Below are 18,372 nucleotides of genomic sequence, written 5' to 3'. Positions count from 1 at the left end.
TGGTCAACTAGATGCAAACAGTACAATAAGTGTAACGTTAAGGATTTGTGTTTGTTTGTTGTGTTTATTGATTTGTATGTGTATTTTCTACTATTCACACTTGCATAATGTTTCATGATTACTTTAAAAATAAAAGTGACTTTTAAAATAAAAGCAATCAGTGCTAGTTAAATCCTTTACCTGAATATATATATGTAAATATTTTAAATTCATGTTTAGGGAAACATTATTCTTAACAGGGATTAAAGTGTCACACAACACAAAATATATAGCCATGCTGATAATTCAGCATTTTGTCTGCGAAAGTAGCCTAGATCCCATCTCATGTCATTGTGGTATAACAATATGATGACTATCCCTCTCTGGTCGTGCGATGCCCGGGGGCGCCCTCTCCAATTTAGAGTCACACAAACTACAAACGTCAATTCCTGTGCAAAATCAAGAACGTTCAAATGGGATGTGCACCAATGAGAGGAGCGATATGTGTTCTTGTCTGTTATTCTTCCAATCACAACATGGCCACAGTATATTCCGTGTTCCGTGTCAGCGAATCGGCTTCCTGGATGATGATAATCAGGATAGTGTTTACACCCGGAGTGACGGTCCTTTGTCGCTCAAAGCAGAGAATTGAGCTGCTCGCGACGTGTGTTGAAATCGCTCCGAGGCCGACCCGACATTTTCTCTGCAAAGGTATGGAAACAGTCCTAGCGACGATGAGAAAATACAAGGTTATATTTTGATTTGAGAAGTAGCTGATTATTTTAGTCAGCCCATATTGCGTGAATTTGCTCGGACTGAAAACGAGGAACAAATAAGGCTACTAAATTACTAACGAGCTATTTGCTAGCAGCAGTTACCCTGACTTCGCTTAGTTACTAGCCAACAACACCTTGTATTTTAGTTACATTTCAAATGGATATCTATAGGTAGTTGCTGTTTTTTATCAAAACAAATCGCTTAGGCGAGCTTTATTCAGCCCATAGAAGGCCTATTCAACCATTTGGGAGTAAATCATTGCACGCTAAGGGGTTCATGAACAAGGCCTAGAACGTCGTAGTAGGCTGATGCTATGTCGATACGTGTTATTTTCTGTATAAGATAATCAGACGTTCTCAATAGATAAACATGTGTACATATACAATCCATGAACGGGAAACGTTGTTTTGTTTACCAAAGTTTATTAACTGGAACGTTCCATTTCATTCCAGCAATTAGACTGGCCCTATGTGCACGTCTTGAGTCTGCCTAACAATGGTGGCTGGTTGATTCGGACAGAAATCGGACACAACGTTCCAGTGCACATACGATTAAAAGTCCCCCCTTAATAAACTGAATTTATTTTGTGTTGAGAGCTGTTGATCTTTCAACTGAAAATGAACGTTCCATGAGAACGTTTTCGTTTCAGGGATTAATCAGACCCACTTATTTTGTCTTTAGACTTGGCCGACTTGCAGACGGCCTGCAGCTTTTAGCCATACCATTTTCTGCCTTCGTTTTTAATCAATACTGACGACGGTTAATATTTGGAATTATCTTTTCAGATGCAAGGTAACAGGGGGCCCCGTGTTGAACAACAGAACCATGGGCCACCGAGACAAAACCCTATGGAACAGAAAAAAGGAGGTGGTGGTGGCAATAGCAATGGACAGCATGCAGATCACAATGACCAGAAAAACCCAAGTAAGATTACGTTCTTAAATGACCCATGTTATGTAATTGGTAATTGGTAATGCTGTACTTTATTCATTGGCTTCTCTCTAGATGCAGAGTTAACTATAGATCTTCAGAACTTCAGGAAGCCTGGAGAGAAGGCTTACACTCAGAGAAGCCGGCTATTTGTTGGAAATTTACCTACTGGGACCACTGAGCAAGAGGTGGAGAAGTTGTTTTCCAAGTATGGCAAGCCTTCTGAGATTTTCATCAATAAGGACAGGGGCTTTGGATTCATTAGACTGGTAAGTAGCATGTTCAAGTGATTAAACTCCAGGATCTAAGATGGTTAGTGGTCTTATGTTGATATGAGTGTACTCTCATGTAATCTCATGTGTATGAGCCCCAGTTTCAGGCTTTGCAGGAGGCATACACTTCTGATAAGACTAATCAACATTGGACCACTTTTGTTAGAAAAATATACTTTGATTTTAGGTTGATCTATTGTTCAGACCATAGAATGTATGTGTGATGTACTTAGGATATGTTGTCATTTCATTGTTTTCAACCAACAGGAGACAAAAACCGTTGCAGATATTGCTAAAGCAGAGCTTGATGACACCAATTTCAGAGGCAGACAGCTGCGTGTGCGATTTGCAACACATGGTGCTGCTCTAACTGTGAAGAATCTGCCACAATTCATATCCAATGAGCTCCTGGAAGAGGCTTTCTCAGTTTTCGGCCAGATTGAAAGGGCCATAGTTATAGTGGATGACAGGGGGAGACCTACAGGGAAAGGAATCGTGGAGTACACTGCTAAGCCTGCTGCGAGGAAGGCTCTGGATAGGTGTGCTGATGGAGCCTTTCTCTTGACCGCGTAAGTAATTGGCTAAAAATGTATGAAGCAGGAGCAATGTTTGTTTTATTAAATGCGGTTGATGTAACTTTCTCAAACGGAGGGTTTATGCTGGAAATAAATAAAACGTTGCCTTCCAGATTTCCTAGGCCAGTGACAGTGGAGCCAATGGAGCAGTTTGATGAGGATGAGGGGCTGCCAGAGAAGATTGTCAACAAAAACCAGCAGTTTCACAAGTTAGTCAACATGGTTTCAATCAAATTCTATTGTTTATACTTTCTCGTATGCAGTACTATTTGATCATTTAATGACTGTTGGATAGATGATTCACTTACTTAAACAAATGTATTGTTTTCGAAGTCGTCTTTGTGTTGTCGCTTTGGATAAAGGCGTCTGCTAAATGCCGTAAATGTAAATTTAAAGTTTGATTAGTTCTACTAGGTCTTTTTATACCACACTGGTCTTGTGACGCCACTTCACACTTAATTCAGCTTTTTGGGTACAACAATCACATACACATGCTGACATGAAAATGGGTACAATCCACATGTTGTTTTGACGTTGACTTAAATTTCTTCCCAAAGGGAGCGTGAGCAGCCTCCACGGTTTGCCCAGCCTGGGACTTTTGAGTATGAGTATGCCATGCGCTGGAAGGCCCTGATGGACATGGAGAAGCAACAGTATGAGCAGGTGGATCGGAACATCAAGGAGGCTCAGGAGAAGCTGGAGGCTGAAATGGAAGCAGCCAGACATGAACACCAGGTTGTGCTGATGAGGCAGGGTGCGTATGGTTTAGTCTACAGACACCTGAACAACCCTGTTGAAAGGCATTCCATGTTCACGTTCTCCAGTGGTCAGTGTGCATCCGACTGCTTCATGCCACAGGTGCTACTGGTGCCTGAGTGCCATAATCATTAGTGGGCTTGCTTCAGCAATTATACTAATTTTGCTTATTTCTGTTGTTCCTATGCTTGCGAAAGCTTTCAACTTCTGAAATGTTTACTGCAGCTTTATTGCCCTGTCATAGCTATTTTCCATTTAAAGTGTTCTACCATAGGTTTTTATTCAAATTTCAGACAGCCTCCTATTGACCCACTTTGATGCAGTTCACAGTTTAATGTTGACTTGACGACGATAGCATTTTGTGGTGAAGGTCTTTTATGGGGATTACTAACAGAGGGTCATCTCATTCCAGACCTGCTGAGGCGTCAGGAGGAGCTCAGGAGAATGGAGGAGCTCCATAACCAGGAGATGCAGAAGCGGAAGCAGATGGAGCTGCGCCAAGAAGAAGAGCGGCGTAGGAGAGAGGAGGAGATGAGGATGCACAATGAGGAGATCATGAGGAGGCAGCAGGAGTTCAAAGGAAACTTACCTGGAAATGTGAGTCTTTGCCTAATGGTGTGTTAGGACAAAGTAATATGGCACCCCGCTTAGTCATTATCTGATATGTGGATTCTTCCTTCTTTTTAATTCACGACACAGTAGCTAGACTCCCCAAGGCTATTTGTAAAACTTCCTGCCTTTCAGTATTGGGGGGGCTTACATTTAGTGTGTGTGTGTGTGTGTGTGTGTATATATATAAAAATATATTTTTTCTAATGTGTTTTTTCTTCTCTTTTCCTTAACAACTTAGAGGGAGCAGGAGATTAGGATGCACATGGCTGGTAAGTTTTCATTTAATGTTTGGTATTCATTTGGCTATATGAAGGCACTGTGCTAACATGTTACATGTATTTTGTTTGTCTCATGCACTGTTTATTTGATTGATGCAGGTCAAGGAATGCCAATGAACAGAAACTCAATGGGGGGCAACGCTGCGCCCGCTGGAGCTGCCAACATGCCAGCTGAGAACACCCCTTTGATGGTAATGTCATAGACCAGGCTATGTGGATAGGAACTAAAACATTTGCCCAACAACATATTTAAACAAATTCAATATCATTCTCCTGAAATATTCACAGAATTTGACTCCAGTGTTCAGTTTGGTTTGCACCAGTGATGCTGAAAATGTTCAATGGATTTGAATAGACAGAATAACCAAAATGTTATTTTTTACATGGCTAAGTATTGACCATTCCCCAAATTAATCTATCCATTATTTAACTTGATGCTGGAGAAAATATGTGAATCTCTAGTTAATGGGATGCCTCTAAATGGCCTTTCAAACGGCACTTTCATGACATGTTCTTTCTTTGTCTTTTGTCTCCAGCAGGGGGCAGGAAACAACAATATGCCTGGAGGAGGAGGAGGAGGAGGTGGTGGAGGAGGAGGCCAGGCTGGCTTTCCAAGAGGTCCCCCAGGTCCTGCTGATTTTGGGGCTAATAAGCGACGCAGATTCTGAGGCCTTTCACACTTTTTTTACTTATCAAACTGTACTATATTTTAAAGCTCACACATGGAATATTACTTTTTATGTACTGTGAATTGTATGGGGAACATTTTGACATTTGTTGGAACTAGTTTTCAGTATTACTGTGTTACTTAAGAGATTGCATTTTCATATTTCAGATGGAAACTGCTTCTGTATAGGCTTTCTTTTTTTTATTCCTCAAAACAACGTACTTTTATATAGGATTAGTAATACATGTTTGTCATATTCATTCTCTCTCAGCCTTTCTGAAAAGCTTTAAAAATAAATTCTTAATTCCATGGAATGGGTTTGATGTCTTTTTAGTTTTTTTACTGTTGAATTGTGAGTTCCAGAATTTCAGTCCTAAATTATAATAGTGCCACTGACCTACTGAGTCATGAGCAGCTGTTAAGCTTGAAATGTAGTTCTATTAGGCTTTGTCGACTTGTTTCATCAATCCAGTATCTCAGAAAAGTCTTGGAATGACTGGTGCTTCTTAGTTGAAGCTTGGACTAGACTGGTGCATCAGTTGAGGCGGAAATCCAGTCTAATAGAGGTACTGATTAAGCAGTTGAAGTTGTGACTTTCCATGGGCATGTTTCGTTAAAGGATCAAGGATGCAAATTGGGTAGAGACAATTATGGCAGATTAGTGTGTCCCCTCCAGTGGTTGTGGTGATATATGGCCGAGTACCTTTCATACAGTGCATTCGGAAAGTATTAAGATCCCTTAACTTTTTCCACATTTTGTTGTGTTACAGCCTTATTCTGCACCTGAGCAAGTTTATAATGGTATACTCTAAGGGGCTGATCACTTAACCAAACCAGGTATTTCACTAATTATTTTTTAATAATTATCCAGAATGTTTTACATTTGTATTTTCACTTTGATGATGAGGGTTATAATGTGTACATACAGCTCAAAAAAGTTAGATTTGATTTATTTTAATTTCCAGGGTGTAATGTGACAAAAGGTAAAGATTTCACTGGGTATGATGACTTTCTATAGGCACTATACATAAGTATTCAGACCCTTTGCTATGACACTTGAAATTGAGCTCAGGTGCATCCTGTTTCCATTGATCATCCTTGAGATGTTTCTACGACTTGATTGGAGTCGACCTGTGGTAAATTCAATTGATTGGACATGATTTGGATCGGTGGGGGGGGGGGGGGGGGGGGACATGGGAGACTAGTCAGGGTCGAGGGAAAGATGAACGGAGCAAAGTACAGAGAAATCCTTGATAACCTGCTCAGGACCTCAGACTGGGGCAAAGATTCACCTTGAACAGGACAATGACCCTAAGTACACAGCCAAGACAATGAAGGAGTGGCTTCGAGAAAAGTCTCTGAATGTCCTTGAGTGGCCCGGACTTGAACCTGATTGAACATCTCTGGAGAGACCTGAAAATAGCCCTGCACTGACGCTACCCATCCAACCTGACAGCTTGAGAGAATCTGCAGAGGAGGATGGGAGAAACCCCCACCAAATACAGGTGTGCCAAGCTTGTAGCGTCATACCCAAAAAGACTTGAGGCTGTAATCGCTGCCAAAGGTGGTTCAAAAAGTACTGAGTAAAGGGTCTGAATACTTATGTAGATGTGATCTCAGATTTTTATTTTTAATAAATTAGCAAACATTTCTAGACCTGTTTTTGCTTTGTCATTATGGGGTATTGTGTGTAGATGTGTTGTGTTGATGGGGTGGTGAGTGAATTGAATCCATTTTAGAATAAGGCTGTAACATAACAAAATGGAAAAAGTGGAGGGGTCTGAATACTTTCCAAATGCACTGTATATTGCAACTTCTTGGCTAAGATCGTAGAAAAATAGGTGCATTACTCAAGCAACCATGGAATGCATTACTTGCCAGCAACGTGGAACCATGATTTTCCTCTTTATAAGAACAGTTAACAAGTGTACAGTAAACAACGTCTCCCACGAGTGATGTAGCGCCCCTCTATGGCACTCTGGTTGTCTGTTTTATCGTGCTGTGTCGCCGTTGCGCATAAGGTTTTCTCTCCCTGCGATCACCTTCTGTGACCAAAGAGAACAGTTATTTGGGCGCCATTAGGCTACTATCATTATAAGACGCCTTCACTTCAAACACAAATTTCAACAATAGGCTGAGACAAAACATTTGAACAGGCAAATCATTTGGCTACAAATGCGACTGGCTATAAACCTGTTACAACTCTGGTGTCCGTTGATATAGACCAAGTTTCGGCATTAAATTATGCTGCGTAACAGACTTCACTCACAAAATATTCTTCCAAAATTACCTCGAAATTCCTAAACAATCTCTATGGAACGGATTAGGTTGTCAATTCTTTTCTCTACTATCCCAGTGGTGTCAGAGAAAAAGCGTGTGACATAAGAACGGACCGACAGCCCTCAAAGGTTTGAACCTGGGGGCGACCAAGGATCTTTTCTTGCGCAGAATTGATGCACTCGAACATAAGGAAATTCGACTTGGTGTGATAACCAACCAATGGGCTTCGCAGGAATATGTACACGTAACTTCAACCACCAATGAGTTTGTTGGAAGGGCGGGTATTGTTCCCCCTTCTTGAATCATATAACCTCGAAACGTCTGGCCCTGTAGTTCAGCAAGAGGTGCTTGATTGGGTGAAGCGTGCTCAGGGCAGTGTAGTACAGTAGATCTAGCTTATAGCTAGCGACTTCTCGGGAACATACAACACAGTGGTTGAGTCACAATGTTGAGGTGTAAAATCATGTGGAAGAGGCTGGCACCCCTCGCCCGAGCCTCCTCGACTTTGTGCCGGCAAAATGCAAGAAGAGCAGGCAAGTAGAGCTGCTGCGTGGCTGGTCTTTAGCTTACTGTAGAGTACTAGAAGTGCAACCCGCTAGCTAGCTACAGTGTCAGTGACATTTGCAGGTTAGGTAGCTAGCTCAGCTAGCATGTCTTTCAAAGAGCACCAATGAATTCCTCATGCACATAGGCACCACGTCAACATATGCAGCTCACCCTGTTATTAAGTGAATATTATCGGGCTAGCTGACACTGACAATATTAGACACGTGCAGTAAATGCAATTTGTACAGCTTTTCTTGCTAGCGCGTAGGTTATTGACAGCTGGTCTTTACAAGTAAACACAGGTCTAAACTCATTTGGAGGGTCATGAGTTATACAAACCTGAATCTCCTAAAAACGTTAGGAGGAAAAAAATCGTACATAACTAGATGTGGTCTTTTCATTTATATGACAGGGTTAGTTAGCTACATAACTGTCGTGGCCGAACCAACCTCCCCCTATTTGAAGTCTGCCAGCCCAAGGTCGTTGCTAGAACCGCATGTACAGTGGCTAGCTACGTGACAGTACATAGTCACATCCCATTTTCACTGGAGTGTCAGTAGTGCAGTATTTGGCTAGTTAGTTAGATGTTGGAAGCAAAAGTTCTTTTGAGTATCTACCGAGTAGTATGGCCTTTATATGGGGGCTGTCGGTATCTCAATGAGATTCAAATACAAGGGCTGCCAAACACTTCTCATGCATAATTCACTACCTGATGCATGAGTTTCTTTAGATTAGCTCGCCATCGAAATTATCGTCCATCAGGTGTGGGCATAAACTAATTGCCTCCACCCTTTGTGGGCGGAATGGGAGGTACCTGAGAGGTACACGGATACGTGATGATGTTTGGGTAACTGAGGTGCAATAGGAAATCATGTGTAACTGTAGTTTACCCACTGTAAAATTAATCAAATTATTATTAAAACCATAATCAACAATCAAAGATACTGCAACATATTTTTACCGATCACAGTAACAGGGGTTTACACTATGCTTTTCAAAAGTATGTTTTCACTTCACTAACTCAGGTATCACTGTCCTTACAGTGGTACAGGTCCCATACAGGTTATTTATGAATAGCCTAGTCAAGCCTTCTTCAACAGCGTGTGGATCAAAGTTAAAGATCCTTATTGATTGATTACAGTGTTGAACAATGAGAGAAGACCAACGTTGGTTCCACAAGCCCACATGTCCTCAGAAGCTCCAAAGGGTGGGGGGGACAACAATCTATATTACCTCCTGGTAGGAGCAACCTGCCTTGGCGGAGCAGCGTATGTAAGTATCATGCCAGTTGCTTTCAGTATGGTCCACTTTAGTCTCAGTGCATTATAGGCCTCATGACTTGTCAACTGCAAAATCGAAATCATTTCAGTTGAGCATTTGTTTGTGTTAGCACTGTGAATCCTATTTTGTTGTGAGGTTTATCTCTGTTAAGTGTACACAGATTGTGATCAAGCGTGCAAAGATACTGAACACCTCCAGGTCGTTGACTGGATCATAGTTGAGATGGCCGTATTGGTCAATGGTAGCCAATGGTAGCATGTCATTTCAGCACTTCAATGTCTCAACTTTGGGCATCATCTTATCTGCATTTGATGTCTTTTGGGTTTTGGCCAGAACAGTGTGTGGGTCACTCTATTAATGATTGCATATGGACTTTATTCAAGGGACTGGAACCATTCTTGATGCAATTGCCCTCTTGCCTAGACTATTCAAAAAACCATTTGACTGAGAGCTTTGAGATGTTGGGCTCTGGATTTCTGAATGGCAAATGGAATAATTTAAAATGTAAGACATTTTGCAAAATAATTGAAGGTGTATGTTTTATATTTTCACAGGGTTACTCCACCCTCAGCGGAGACAAACAGAGGTATCAGGAACGAATTGAAGAAATTGCATCCAGGCCAAATAAGCCAGCCACAGAACAACAAAACACATACCTACAGACAGAGTCCCCAGGTGAGGACTGAAATGTTGTCCATTCCGTTTAATGAGTGTCTTCAACCTCACTGCCACCAGTTTTGCACAATACAGTGCATTCGGAAAGTATTCAGACCCCTTCACTTTTCCACATTTTGATATGTTACAGCCTTATTCCAAAAAGGATTATTCATTTTTTTCCTCAATCTACACACAATACCCTGTAATGACAAAGCAAAAACAGGTTTTTAGAAATGTTTGCTAATTTATTAAAAATAAAAACATTTACATAAGTATTCAGACCCTTTACTCAGTACTTTGTTGAACCACCTTTAGCAGCGATTACAGCCTCAAGTCTTCTTGGGTATGACACTACAAGCTTTGCACACCTGTATTTGGGGAATTTTTCCCATTCTTCTCTGCAGATCCTCTCAAGCGCTGTCAGGTTGGATGGGGAGCGTTGGTGCACAGCCATTTTCAGGTCTCTCCAGAGATGTTTGGTCGGGTTCAAGTCCGGGCTCTGGCTAGGCCACTCAGAGACTTGTCTCGAAGCCACTCCTGTGTTGGCTTGGCTGTGTGCTTAGGGTTAGGGTTAAGGTTAGGGTTAGGGTCGTTGAAAAAGTGAAGGTGTCTGAATACTTTCCGAATGCACTGTATATGATGTACCTTTAGGCTATGATGTACCTTTAGGCTACCTTTAGGCTATGATGTACCTTTAGGCTATGATGTACCTTTAGGCTACCTTTAGGCTATGATGTACCTTTAGGCTATGATGTACCTTTAGGCTATTGCTTGCATAACCTGCGTACTAGTCAATCAGTCTATTTTAAATTCTTATATTTTGTCAGTTTAATGAAAATGACCCCCCTTGATGTGCATCTTGTGTTTTTCCAGTTGAAGGAGCTGCTGAAACCCCAAATGGTGAGTTTATCTTCACTTGGTTATCAGAGCAATTCGTTTCGTAACCCCCCCCCCCCACACACACACACACACACACACACACTCACACACACACACTCATGCCCATGTCCATTAACCAATAGTTCCTCTTGCAAGGATGTGCATCATGGTATAACTTTGATAGTAGAAATCCATAGGCAAGAATATGTTGTCTGAATGTAAGTAATAGTGTTCCAGATTAAATACATATAATGCCCCCTGAACTTCGTTTATAGAACTATTTCTTAGGAAGGTTGTGTTGTAACCATCAACAGTTTTTCAAAACCATGAAATCCTTCACATGTTATGCTTGTTATTACTGTAATGTTGTAACACAGGACAATCACCACCAGGGGGCATAGGCATTGATGCCTTGATATCTTATCTCTATGCATTTGGATGGTTGATTTTTTTTTAATGGTGGTCTTTCAGATGCTCCTGAAAATATATACTTTCTATATACTGATTACCTGTTACATTACATCAATGTTACAGTTGTTTAATGCAACTTTAGTTGCATTAACTTTAGTTGTTAGTACTAGAGTCAATGGTTCTTGAAAGGTAAAGCTAACACGAAAGTCTGAATATTGTTTTACCTGTCTATTGCGTCATGCTTTTCCTTACCATTTTGACACAGCCATAGTTTAGTGTCCTACACTTGCCAAGTTGCCTTCACTTTGCTGAGCTTGATCCTTTAAGTTTGGTCACCCTTGCAGTTTGAGCAGTTTCACCAAACCTAGCAGTTTAAGCATGGTGGAAGGCCTGAAGACAGTAATACATATTGACTTTATATGTGATCTCTCACCATGAAGAGCCATCTGAGCAGGGCTCTGAACCTTTAGCAGCTGAGAGCGAAGCCCCGCTTTCAGCTGAGGAGACGAGCCCCCCAACCACTCCAGAGGAACCTGCCCTCAGTGAAACAGCGGAACTGTCTTCAGGTTCTATATATAGATTATTTATCCATACACACATATGCATACCTTATGTCATGTCTGGAAATTCCAAAACCATTCACACTCCCGTTGTGTGTAAAGGTTATGTTCTGAGGCTGAGAAATATGTTAGTCGTCTTTGTCCAGACTGCATTTCCTATGAGTGTTGCATGTGACATGGGGCTGTGTCTTGTTGCTAATAAACCTTCTGTCCTTACCGTCGCATGAGGCATCTCTCTTTCTCTGTTAAACCTCCTCCTGAAGTGACTTCCCATCTGCATGTTTCCAAAGCACAGATGATTTCATGCTTACTCCTCTGCAAGTACGTGTTCTCTCAAACTTGGATGGACTGATAGAACGCCCTTGATATACCATGCATTCATCTGACCTTGTTCTGTGACTGCACATCTGTCTTGCACTTCTGGAACTCCACTAACATGCCCTGGCCACCATACCATGTCCTTGAATTGACTGATTATTTCACTGTAAAGTGATTATAAAAATGGGATGTGACAGTGATGAAGATAATGGCAGGTTGGTGGGGGCACAGTCTCTGGAGTTTGCCGGACTGCTACATGTGGATGTCTGTCGGTGGATGAAATACCTTTGCCGCATGTTTGTGATTGTGAATGGATGCCTTCCCGTCTCACATGTTCTGTGATGTCACACACTCAAACTTTATTCAAACTTTATTTTTATCTTGACTAACACCACCTAACCATTTGTCCTCTCTTGCTGTAGAACTGTTCTGTGTTTAAACTGCATTTTGTGTCTCTTGGGTTATGTTTTGCCCTGATGTTCTGGGTTTACTAATGGAGGGAAGCAGCTCTTGCATTTACAGTTGACCTCACTCTAGTGTAGTTTGACCGGCATACCTCGCATCAAATGGAGATCAGAAAGGCAGCAGACATTTTCTCAAGTATTGAGTTTTTCCCCCCCCCCTCTACTGAACCATGCCTGCTGACAGAGATTGCCCCTGATACAGAAGCTGCTCCTGCGGAAACCCCAGAATACACCCCTATTCCTGAAGGTGAGAGTGATAAGAGTTGGTGGAAGAGAACACCCCTTTTTAGTAGAATAAATGCTTGATCTAAAGCATTGTCATCTGCAATACATCCCTGCTGCTGAGGAGTATTAAAACTCCAGAAAAGTTGAAGACATCATTTTTGTTCTTTTACTTTTGATGTGAGGAAGCCTTTTAAATGAATTTGGTAAATACATAGAAACCTCCCCTGAAGTCACTGCTGTGGAACCATCTGAACCTCCCTCCACTCCAGAAGCTGAGATTGGTAAGCTTACATGGATCAAGAAGACCCCCCCCCCCCTCCTCCTCCTTTAGGTCTTTAATGAAGAGTTTACTCTAAATATGGACGATGGATTACCCCCACAGCACCTGAATCTGTGGTAGAACCAACTTCTGAAGAACCAGCAGAGAAGCCTGCTGCACCTTCAGAAGAGAGTGGTAAGATCAGATACTGTGAAGAATGGAAGTTTCCACATCTCTATTCGAACCAAAATGGAGAGAGTTTTTATTTATTTAAATGTTATTAAAATGGCCTCCTGCCAACAGAAGTGGCACCTGCAGCTGAATCCGTCCCTGAAGAATCACTGGAGCAGCCAAGTACTCCAACTCAGAGTGGTAAGAGGTCCTTCCAAAGAAGATGAAGTCTTTTTTTTTTTGGTGCACTTAATAGTGAAATAAATAAAGCGTTATTTAAATGCTGCCATTGTGCTAACAGAGCCAGAACCCTCATCTGAACCGTCCCCTGCAGAGCTTACAGAACCTGCTGCGCCTGTTGTGGAGAGTGGTAAGCACTCAGACCAGTGCAGATGTCCCCACTTATTTTCAATGATCACATTTAGATTTTTGTTCTTCATCGCTTAATGCTCCGGTTGTACTAACAGAATCTACAGCAGTAGCAGAAATCCCCCCTGCAGAATCAGCAGAGCCTCAATCTACGACTGTGACCGAGAGTGGTAAGACCTGAGTCCAGCCTCAGCTGGAATGGGAGTGGGCAGACAACACAGCAATGTTTTTTTCCCCCCTAGAAACACGATACTGTTACCTGCAACACATCTTTCTCCTTTTTATTTGTTCATTCACTTTTGATGGTTACCTCGATTTCATTTTTTCCTCTCCTGTTAAGGTTACTTGTGCTAAATCTTTAGTTCCCTGTAACGCTAAGTGATAAGTTCTTACACATGGATGGATGTTGCCTTGACCTTATTCTACTCTCTTTTTCCTCTAAGGTTACTTTGCTGAAGTATTTGGTCACTGTACGGCTAAACCATAAACTCCCACACATGGTTCTAGTCGCCTTTTTACAGCAGGATGATGAAGCATGTTGGGGGATTGAGCTCACAGTATAGTAGGAGATCATGCAGTGATGTTACCTCTCTTTACTGTTCCAGCTCCAGCAGTGGAACCTACTACCGTCTCTGCCCCTGAGGTCCCTGCACTCCCAGAGTTCCCCTCACACGCCCCCTACCTCTTGATTGGCGGAGGCACAGCCTCTTTTGCTGCTGCTCGCTCCATTCGAGCCAGGGACCCAGGAGCCAGGGTCAGTGTGCCTCTGCTGTTGATCTAGTAGTCATGGCTCGGATGTAGATGAATTAGATCTACTGTATTTAGCTCCTGTCCTAATACTTGTGTTTGCTCTGATGATCTGTCTACAGGTGTTGATTATCACTGATGAACCAGACCTTCCGTACATGAGGCCTCCTCTCTCCAAGGAGCTCTGGTTCTCAGATGACCCCAGTGTGACTGACACCCTGCGTTTCAAACAGTGGAATGGCAAGGAGAGGAGGTGTGGTTACGCCCCACAACCAAGCTTGCATTCTCATGAGGGTCACTATCTATTGCAATGTTCTTGTATTAATACTTTTTGTTTTTTTTTCTCGTCAGCATCTACTTTCAGCCTCCCTCCTTCTACGTCAGTCCCCAGGAGTTGGAGAAAGTGGAGAATGGGGGAGTGGCTGTGATGACTGGGAAAAAGGTTGGTCCTTTCTTTTTAATTATAAGACATTCACAACCGTTTTTGATTTCGCGTACAGGTACTTTTACCAAAGTATTTATTTGACAGAAATCTCTCTCTTCCCCAGGTTGTACACATGGATGTGAGAGGAAACAAAGTGAGACTGAGTGACGACACTGAGATCTCCTATGAGAAGTGCCTGATCGCCACAGGTCAGCCACTATGAGAATAGCCATCCAATTAACCTACTGGTTCACTTCTGACGAGATTGAATAGCAGTTGATTTGAGCTTTTCTCCTTAGGTGGTATCCCAAGGAATCTGCAAGTGATTGAGAGAGCTGGAGAAGAAGTGACAAACAGGACGACACTGTTCAGGAAGGTGCGTATACTCTTATGTTGAAGGACAAAAACTCAAGTTTACACTTCAATAAATATAATGTTAGTTTCTGCTATGCTGAGGGACTGCACAGCTGACTTCAAAATATGTTGTGTGTGTAAGGGGAGCCACCAGGGGGAGCCTTTGGTCCTGAGTCATGACACCTCGATTTTCAAAGGAGAACCTGAATTACATATGTACTGTAATTCAATGTAGATGTGAATATATAATCTTTATTGTCCTAAATGGCAGAAACGATAATATTGTAGCCTAAGATTATGTTAGTGAGTATGTAGATTTAAAGTAAATAATTTGTGTACCCTGTGTAAACATGAATTTGCTTTTATCCCAAGGTTGAGGACTTCAAAGCGTTGGACAAGGTCTCCAGAGACATCAAGTCCATCACCATAATAGGAGGAGGCTTCTTGGGGAGTGAGCTGGCCTGTGCCCTGGGCAGGAGATGTAAGATCACTGTCTGAATTGAGGAACAAATGACTTGATGGCACTATGACTAAACTGACCAGGGAAGGCTGGTGGAGGTGGAAATCGGAGGACGGGCTCATTGTAATGCCTCCGATTTTGACCTTCACCAACCTCCACTGAAACTGACACATAAATTTAAAAAAAATAAAATAATATATATATATATATATATGTATATGCCATTTAGCAGACGCTTTTATCCAAAGTGACTTACATTGCAGTGAGTGCATACATTTTTCAGTATAAATGGTCCCAGCGGGACCAGCTACCACAGTGTGATCCCCCATTGTAAAGTGTCTGTCCATCCTCTTTCTCCTTCCCAGCGAATGAGACTGAGCTGGAGGTGGTCCAGATGTTCCCAGAAAAGGGTAACATGGGAAAGGTCCTGCCTGAGTATCTGAGCAACTGGACAACAGAAAAAGTCAAAAGCGGTAAAGAGATGTGCCCCTTAGTCCTCTCCATACTGTATGGAATAGCCTTTTCTCAATTGTTAGGAACACGACTCCTCTCCTCCGTCCTCTCCTCGCGCATTGGAGGATAAGATTTAGGTTCCTCCCCTTACATATTCTCCTCCAATATTTATTTTTTTATGAATGAAGCGAGTGGAGGGCGGAGGACAGAATGCGAAGGCTTATGTCTCCGTAGGAGTCTCTGCTGCCATGTAGAAGTTGCTGAGTCGCCCAGTTTGAACATGTCGTTGCACTTTTTCTTCTGGTCCCCTTTCCAGAGGGAGTCCGGGTGATCACAGAGGCGTTGGTGAAAGGGGTGAGCTTCAACGGTGACCAAGTGGAGATTAAACTCAAGGATGGCCGTGTGGTAAGTGGTGATCACAAACATGCGGTTACCAGAATTTAGTGAAGGTTTATTTGGCAATGACTGATCTTCTCCACTTTCCCCACCGTAGGTGAAGACGGACCATGTTGTTGCAGCTGTCGGCCTGGAGCCCAGTGTAGAGCTGGCCAAGTCAGCAGGTCTGGAGGTGGACGCTGACTTTGGGGGCTTTCGGGTCAATGCAGAGCTGCAGGCTAGGTCCAATATATGGGTGGTAAGTACAACTGGGGTTGAATTCATATGGTTGTATTTAATGTTTTATTTGGGGGGGGCTAGTTTATTTTCAATTGAAGGGTCACAATTTCTCCCACTGAAGGATAGATATAATATGTCTATCCTATAATATTCATGAATTGAATTTCCAGCGTGATAATAGTTACCCTGATGTGGTTTGATTACATACAGTAGCAAGGCCATTGTTGTGATCCTTTTCTCTTCTGTATAGGCAGGTGATGCTGCATGCTTCTATGACATCAGACTGGGCCGCAGGCGAGTGGAGCATCATGACCATGCGGTCGTGAGTGGCAGGCTGGCTGGGGAGAACATGACCGGAGCCAGCAAACCCTACTGGCATCAGTCCATGTTTTGGTAGGAGTTGAAACTCATTAATTTATATTCCCTGCCAGTAGCCGTCTGTGACTCGTCCCGCCTCTGACCCTGTGCTCTCACTTCCAATTGTGTCCCACAGGAGTGATCTGGGGCCTGATGTGGGCTATGAGGCCATTGGGATCGTGGACAGTAGCCTTCCAACAGTAGGAGTGTTTGCCAAAGCCACTGCCAAAGACACACCTAGAGCTGCTACAGAGAAGTCAGGTATGACACTGCTCCACTACCTGTTGAGCTACTGTATAGTCAACACAATCTGGGTTCTACTCATGGACCTGTGTGCTTTTCAAAATGTTCCTAAAAAGTCAGTTGATTTTAAGACTATCCTGGCTTATTTGGTGTAGGAACGGGGATCCGTTCAGAGAGTGAGACTGAGGCAGTGGCCAGTAGCCCTGTGGCCTCCTCCACCCCAGCCCCCGCTCCCGTACCCCACCAGAAGGACGACTATGGCAAAGGAGTGATCTTCTATCTGCGAGACAAAGTGGTCGTGGGCATTATCCTGTGGAACGTGTTTAACAGAATGCCCATTGCTAGGAAGGTGAGCACAGAGGAGGAGAGATCCTATTTGTTTCTCTCAATGTAAAAAATGTGAAATGGAAAAACTGATTTCGTTTCTTTTGCATTTTGTCTGCAGATCATTAAAGATGGCGAGGAGCATGCAGATCTGAATGAAGTGGCTAAGCTCTTCAACATTCATGAGGACTGAATCTAATCTGGGGAGGATGAGGCTGAGCCTATGCTGGGAGACATGAGCTGTCACTACTCATAAAGGCTTTGAACTTTCACAGTCATTGCCAGGCTTTGACAGACCCAACTGATGAAGCACTTGATACAAAAGGGAGAATCTCTGGACACACATCTGCTCTGTACATCACTGGGATATTTCCATATGTTTGTAATTTGTATCGGATGCTTCTGTTTTTTTTCTATTCAAGATCTAAATGTTCAGTCTCTCTCTCGTATGAATGCAGCCTTCACCCCAGAAATATACATGTTACATATTGTGATCAAGGTTTGAAATTGTCCATCCCCCACAATTGTCCATACGGTTTTACCAGCCCAACAACGTACTACTGGTATATGGATGTTTTTCTCAGTGTGATCCAAGCAGCTCCTTATGGAAAAGGCTGCAATAAAAATATTTTTAAAATCACAATTTGAATTATTCTGTGCCAATGTGATCACTGCTAATAACACAGCCCCATTAGCACTGTAACATTTTACCCTGGTTTATAATGTCATGTTTACTCACCCTTACTGACGTTTTCTAGTTTCAAGCCTTTTTAGTAAGTGAAGCTCAGATATCTAGTCTTCAGTCTTTGCTACAGTTCACTGGAAAGGTTGAGAAGTGGTTTGGTTGAACAAAAGATACATTTCCAACTGTCACAAACCTGCCTTCACTGCTCCCACATTCGCTGAATGTGATTAGGATTTCCTGCTGTGGGTGTTCATGTTAAATTGCCTTGGCCATCCTCAGAGTCGATGGGAACAGACAGTCCTGTGAACAGGGCATCTGACCTGTGTGGGCTTGTAGTGTACTGAGGCACTCACTGAGAAAGTAGGTCTGAATGCTCTGAAGAAAACTACCACATTAAAATTAAGGCTGGCCTACTTCTCCACTATAGACCTGGAAATGCTTTTA

At 42.5% G+C, this 18,372-nt stretch overlaps 2 protein-coding genes across 6 annotated transcripts; both read left to right on the top strand.

The window, feature by feature from the left end:
* Nucleotides 1-604: 604 nt before the first annotated feature.
* nono (non-POU domain containing, octamer-binding) lies at nucleotides 605-5,160 on the top strand. 2 transcript variants are annotated; one of them, XM_083688280.1, is made up of 10 exons: nucleotides 605-690; nucleotides 1,542-1,680; nucleotides 1,762-1,955; nucleotides 2,226-2,527; nucleotides 2,647-2,742; nucleotides 3,091-3,287; nucleotides 3,702-3,886; nucleotides 4,140-4,170; nucleotides 4,279-4,370; nucleotides 4,719-5,160. In XM_083688280.1, the coding sequence occupies exons 2-10, from the start codon at nucleotides 1,542-1,544 to the stop codon at nucleotides 4,845-4,847; spliced, it is 1,365 nt and encodes a 454-aa protein (XP_083544406.1). In that variant the 5' UTR covers nucleotides 605-690; the 3' UTR covers nucleotides 4,848-5,160. The 2 variants fall into 2 exon arrangements, with proteins under 2 accessions (XP_083544406.1, XP_083544405.1); XM_083688279.1 differs by having other exon boundaries at nucleotides 4,716-5,160.
* Nucleotides 5,161-7,462: 2,302 nt separating this feature from the next.
* LOC310815566 (apoptosis-inducing factor 1, mitochondrial-like) lies at nucleotides 7,463-17,886 on the top strand. 4 transcript variants are annotated; one of them, XM_083685394.1, is made up of 24 exons: nucleotides 7,463-7,659; nucleotides 8,814-8,944; nucleotides 9,508-9,628; nucleotides 10,484-10,510; nucleotides 11,341-11,466; nucleotides 12,445-12,489; nucleotides 12,683-12,748; nucleotides 12,850-12,921; nucleotides 13,030-13,098; nucleotides 13,199-13,267; nucleotides 13,365-13,436; nucleotides 13,872-14,020; nucleotides 14,136-14,266; nucleotides 14,365-14,455; nucleotides 14,562-14,646; nucleotides 14,737-14,813; nucleotides 15,164-15,272; nucleotides 15,617-15,724; nucleotides 16,021-16,109; nucleotides 16,198-16,338; nucleotides 16,570-16,712; nucleotides 16,813-16,937; nucleotides 17,075-17,268; nucleotides 17,365-17,886. In XM_083685394.1, the coding sequence occupies exons 1-24, from the start codon at nucleotides 7,572-7,574 to the stop codon at nucleotides 17,434-17,436; spliced, it is 2,400 nt and encodes a 799-aa protein (XP_083541520.1). In that variant the 5' UTR covers nucleotides 7,463-7,571; the 3' UTR covers nucleotides 17,437-17,886. The 4 variants fall into 4 exon arrangements, with proteins under 4 accessions (XP_083541520.1, XP_083541519.1, XP_083541521.1 ...); XM_083685393.1 differs by having other exon boundaries at nucleotides 12,427-12,489; XM_083685395.1 differs by lacking the exons at nucleotides 12,445-12,489; nucleotides 12,683-12,748; nucleotides 12,850-12,921; ... (1 more) ...; nucleotides 13,199-13,267; nucleotides 13,365-13,436.
* Nucleotides 17,887-18,372: the final 486 nt, after the last annotated feature.

This window comes from Argentina silus, assembly GCF_951799395.1.
Source record: "Argentina silus genome assembly, chromosome: 2".
Taxonomy (NCBI): Eukaryota; Metazoa; Chordata; class Actinopteri; order Argentiniformes; family Argentinidae; genus Argentina; species Argentina silus.
Note: the sequence above shows the minus strand (reverse complement) of the source record. Positions and strands in the feature narration are given on the sequence as shown.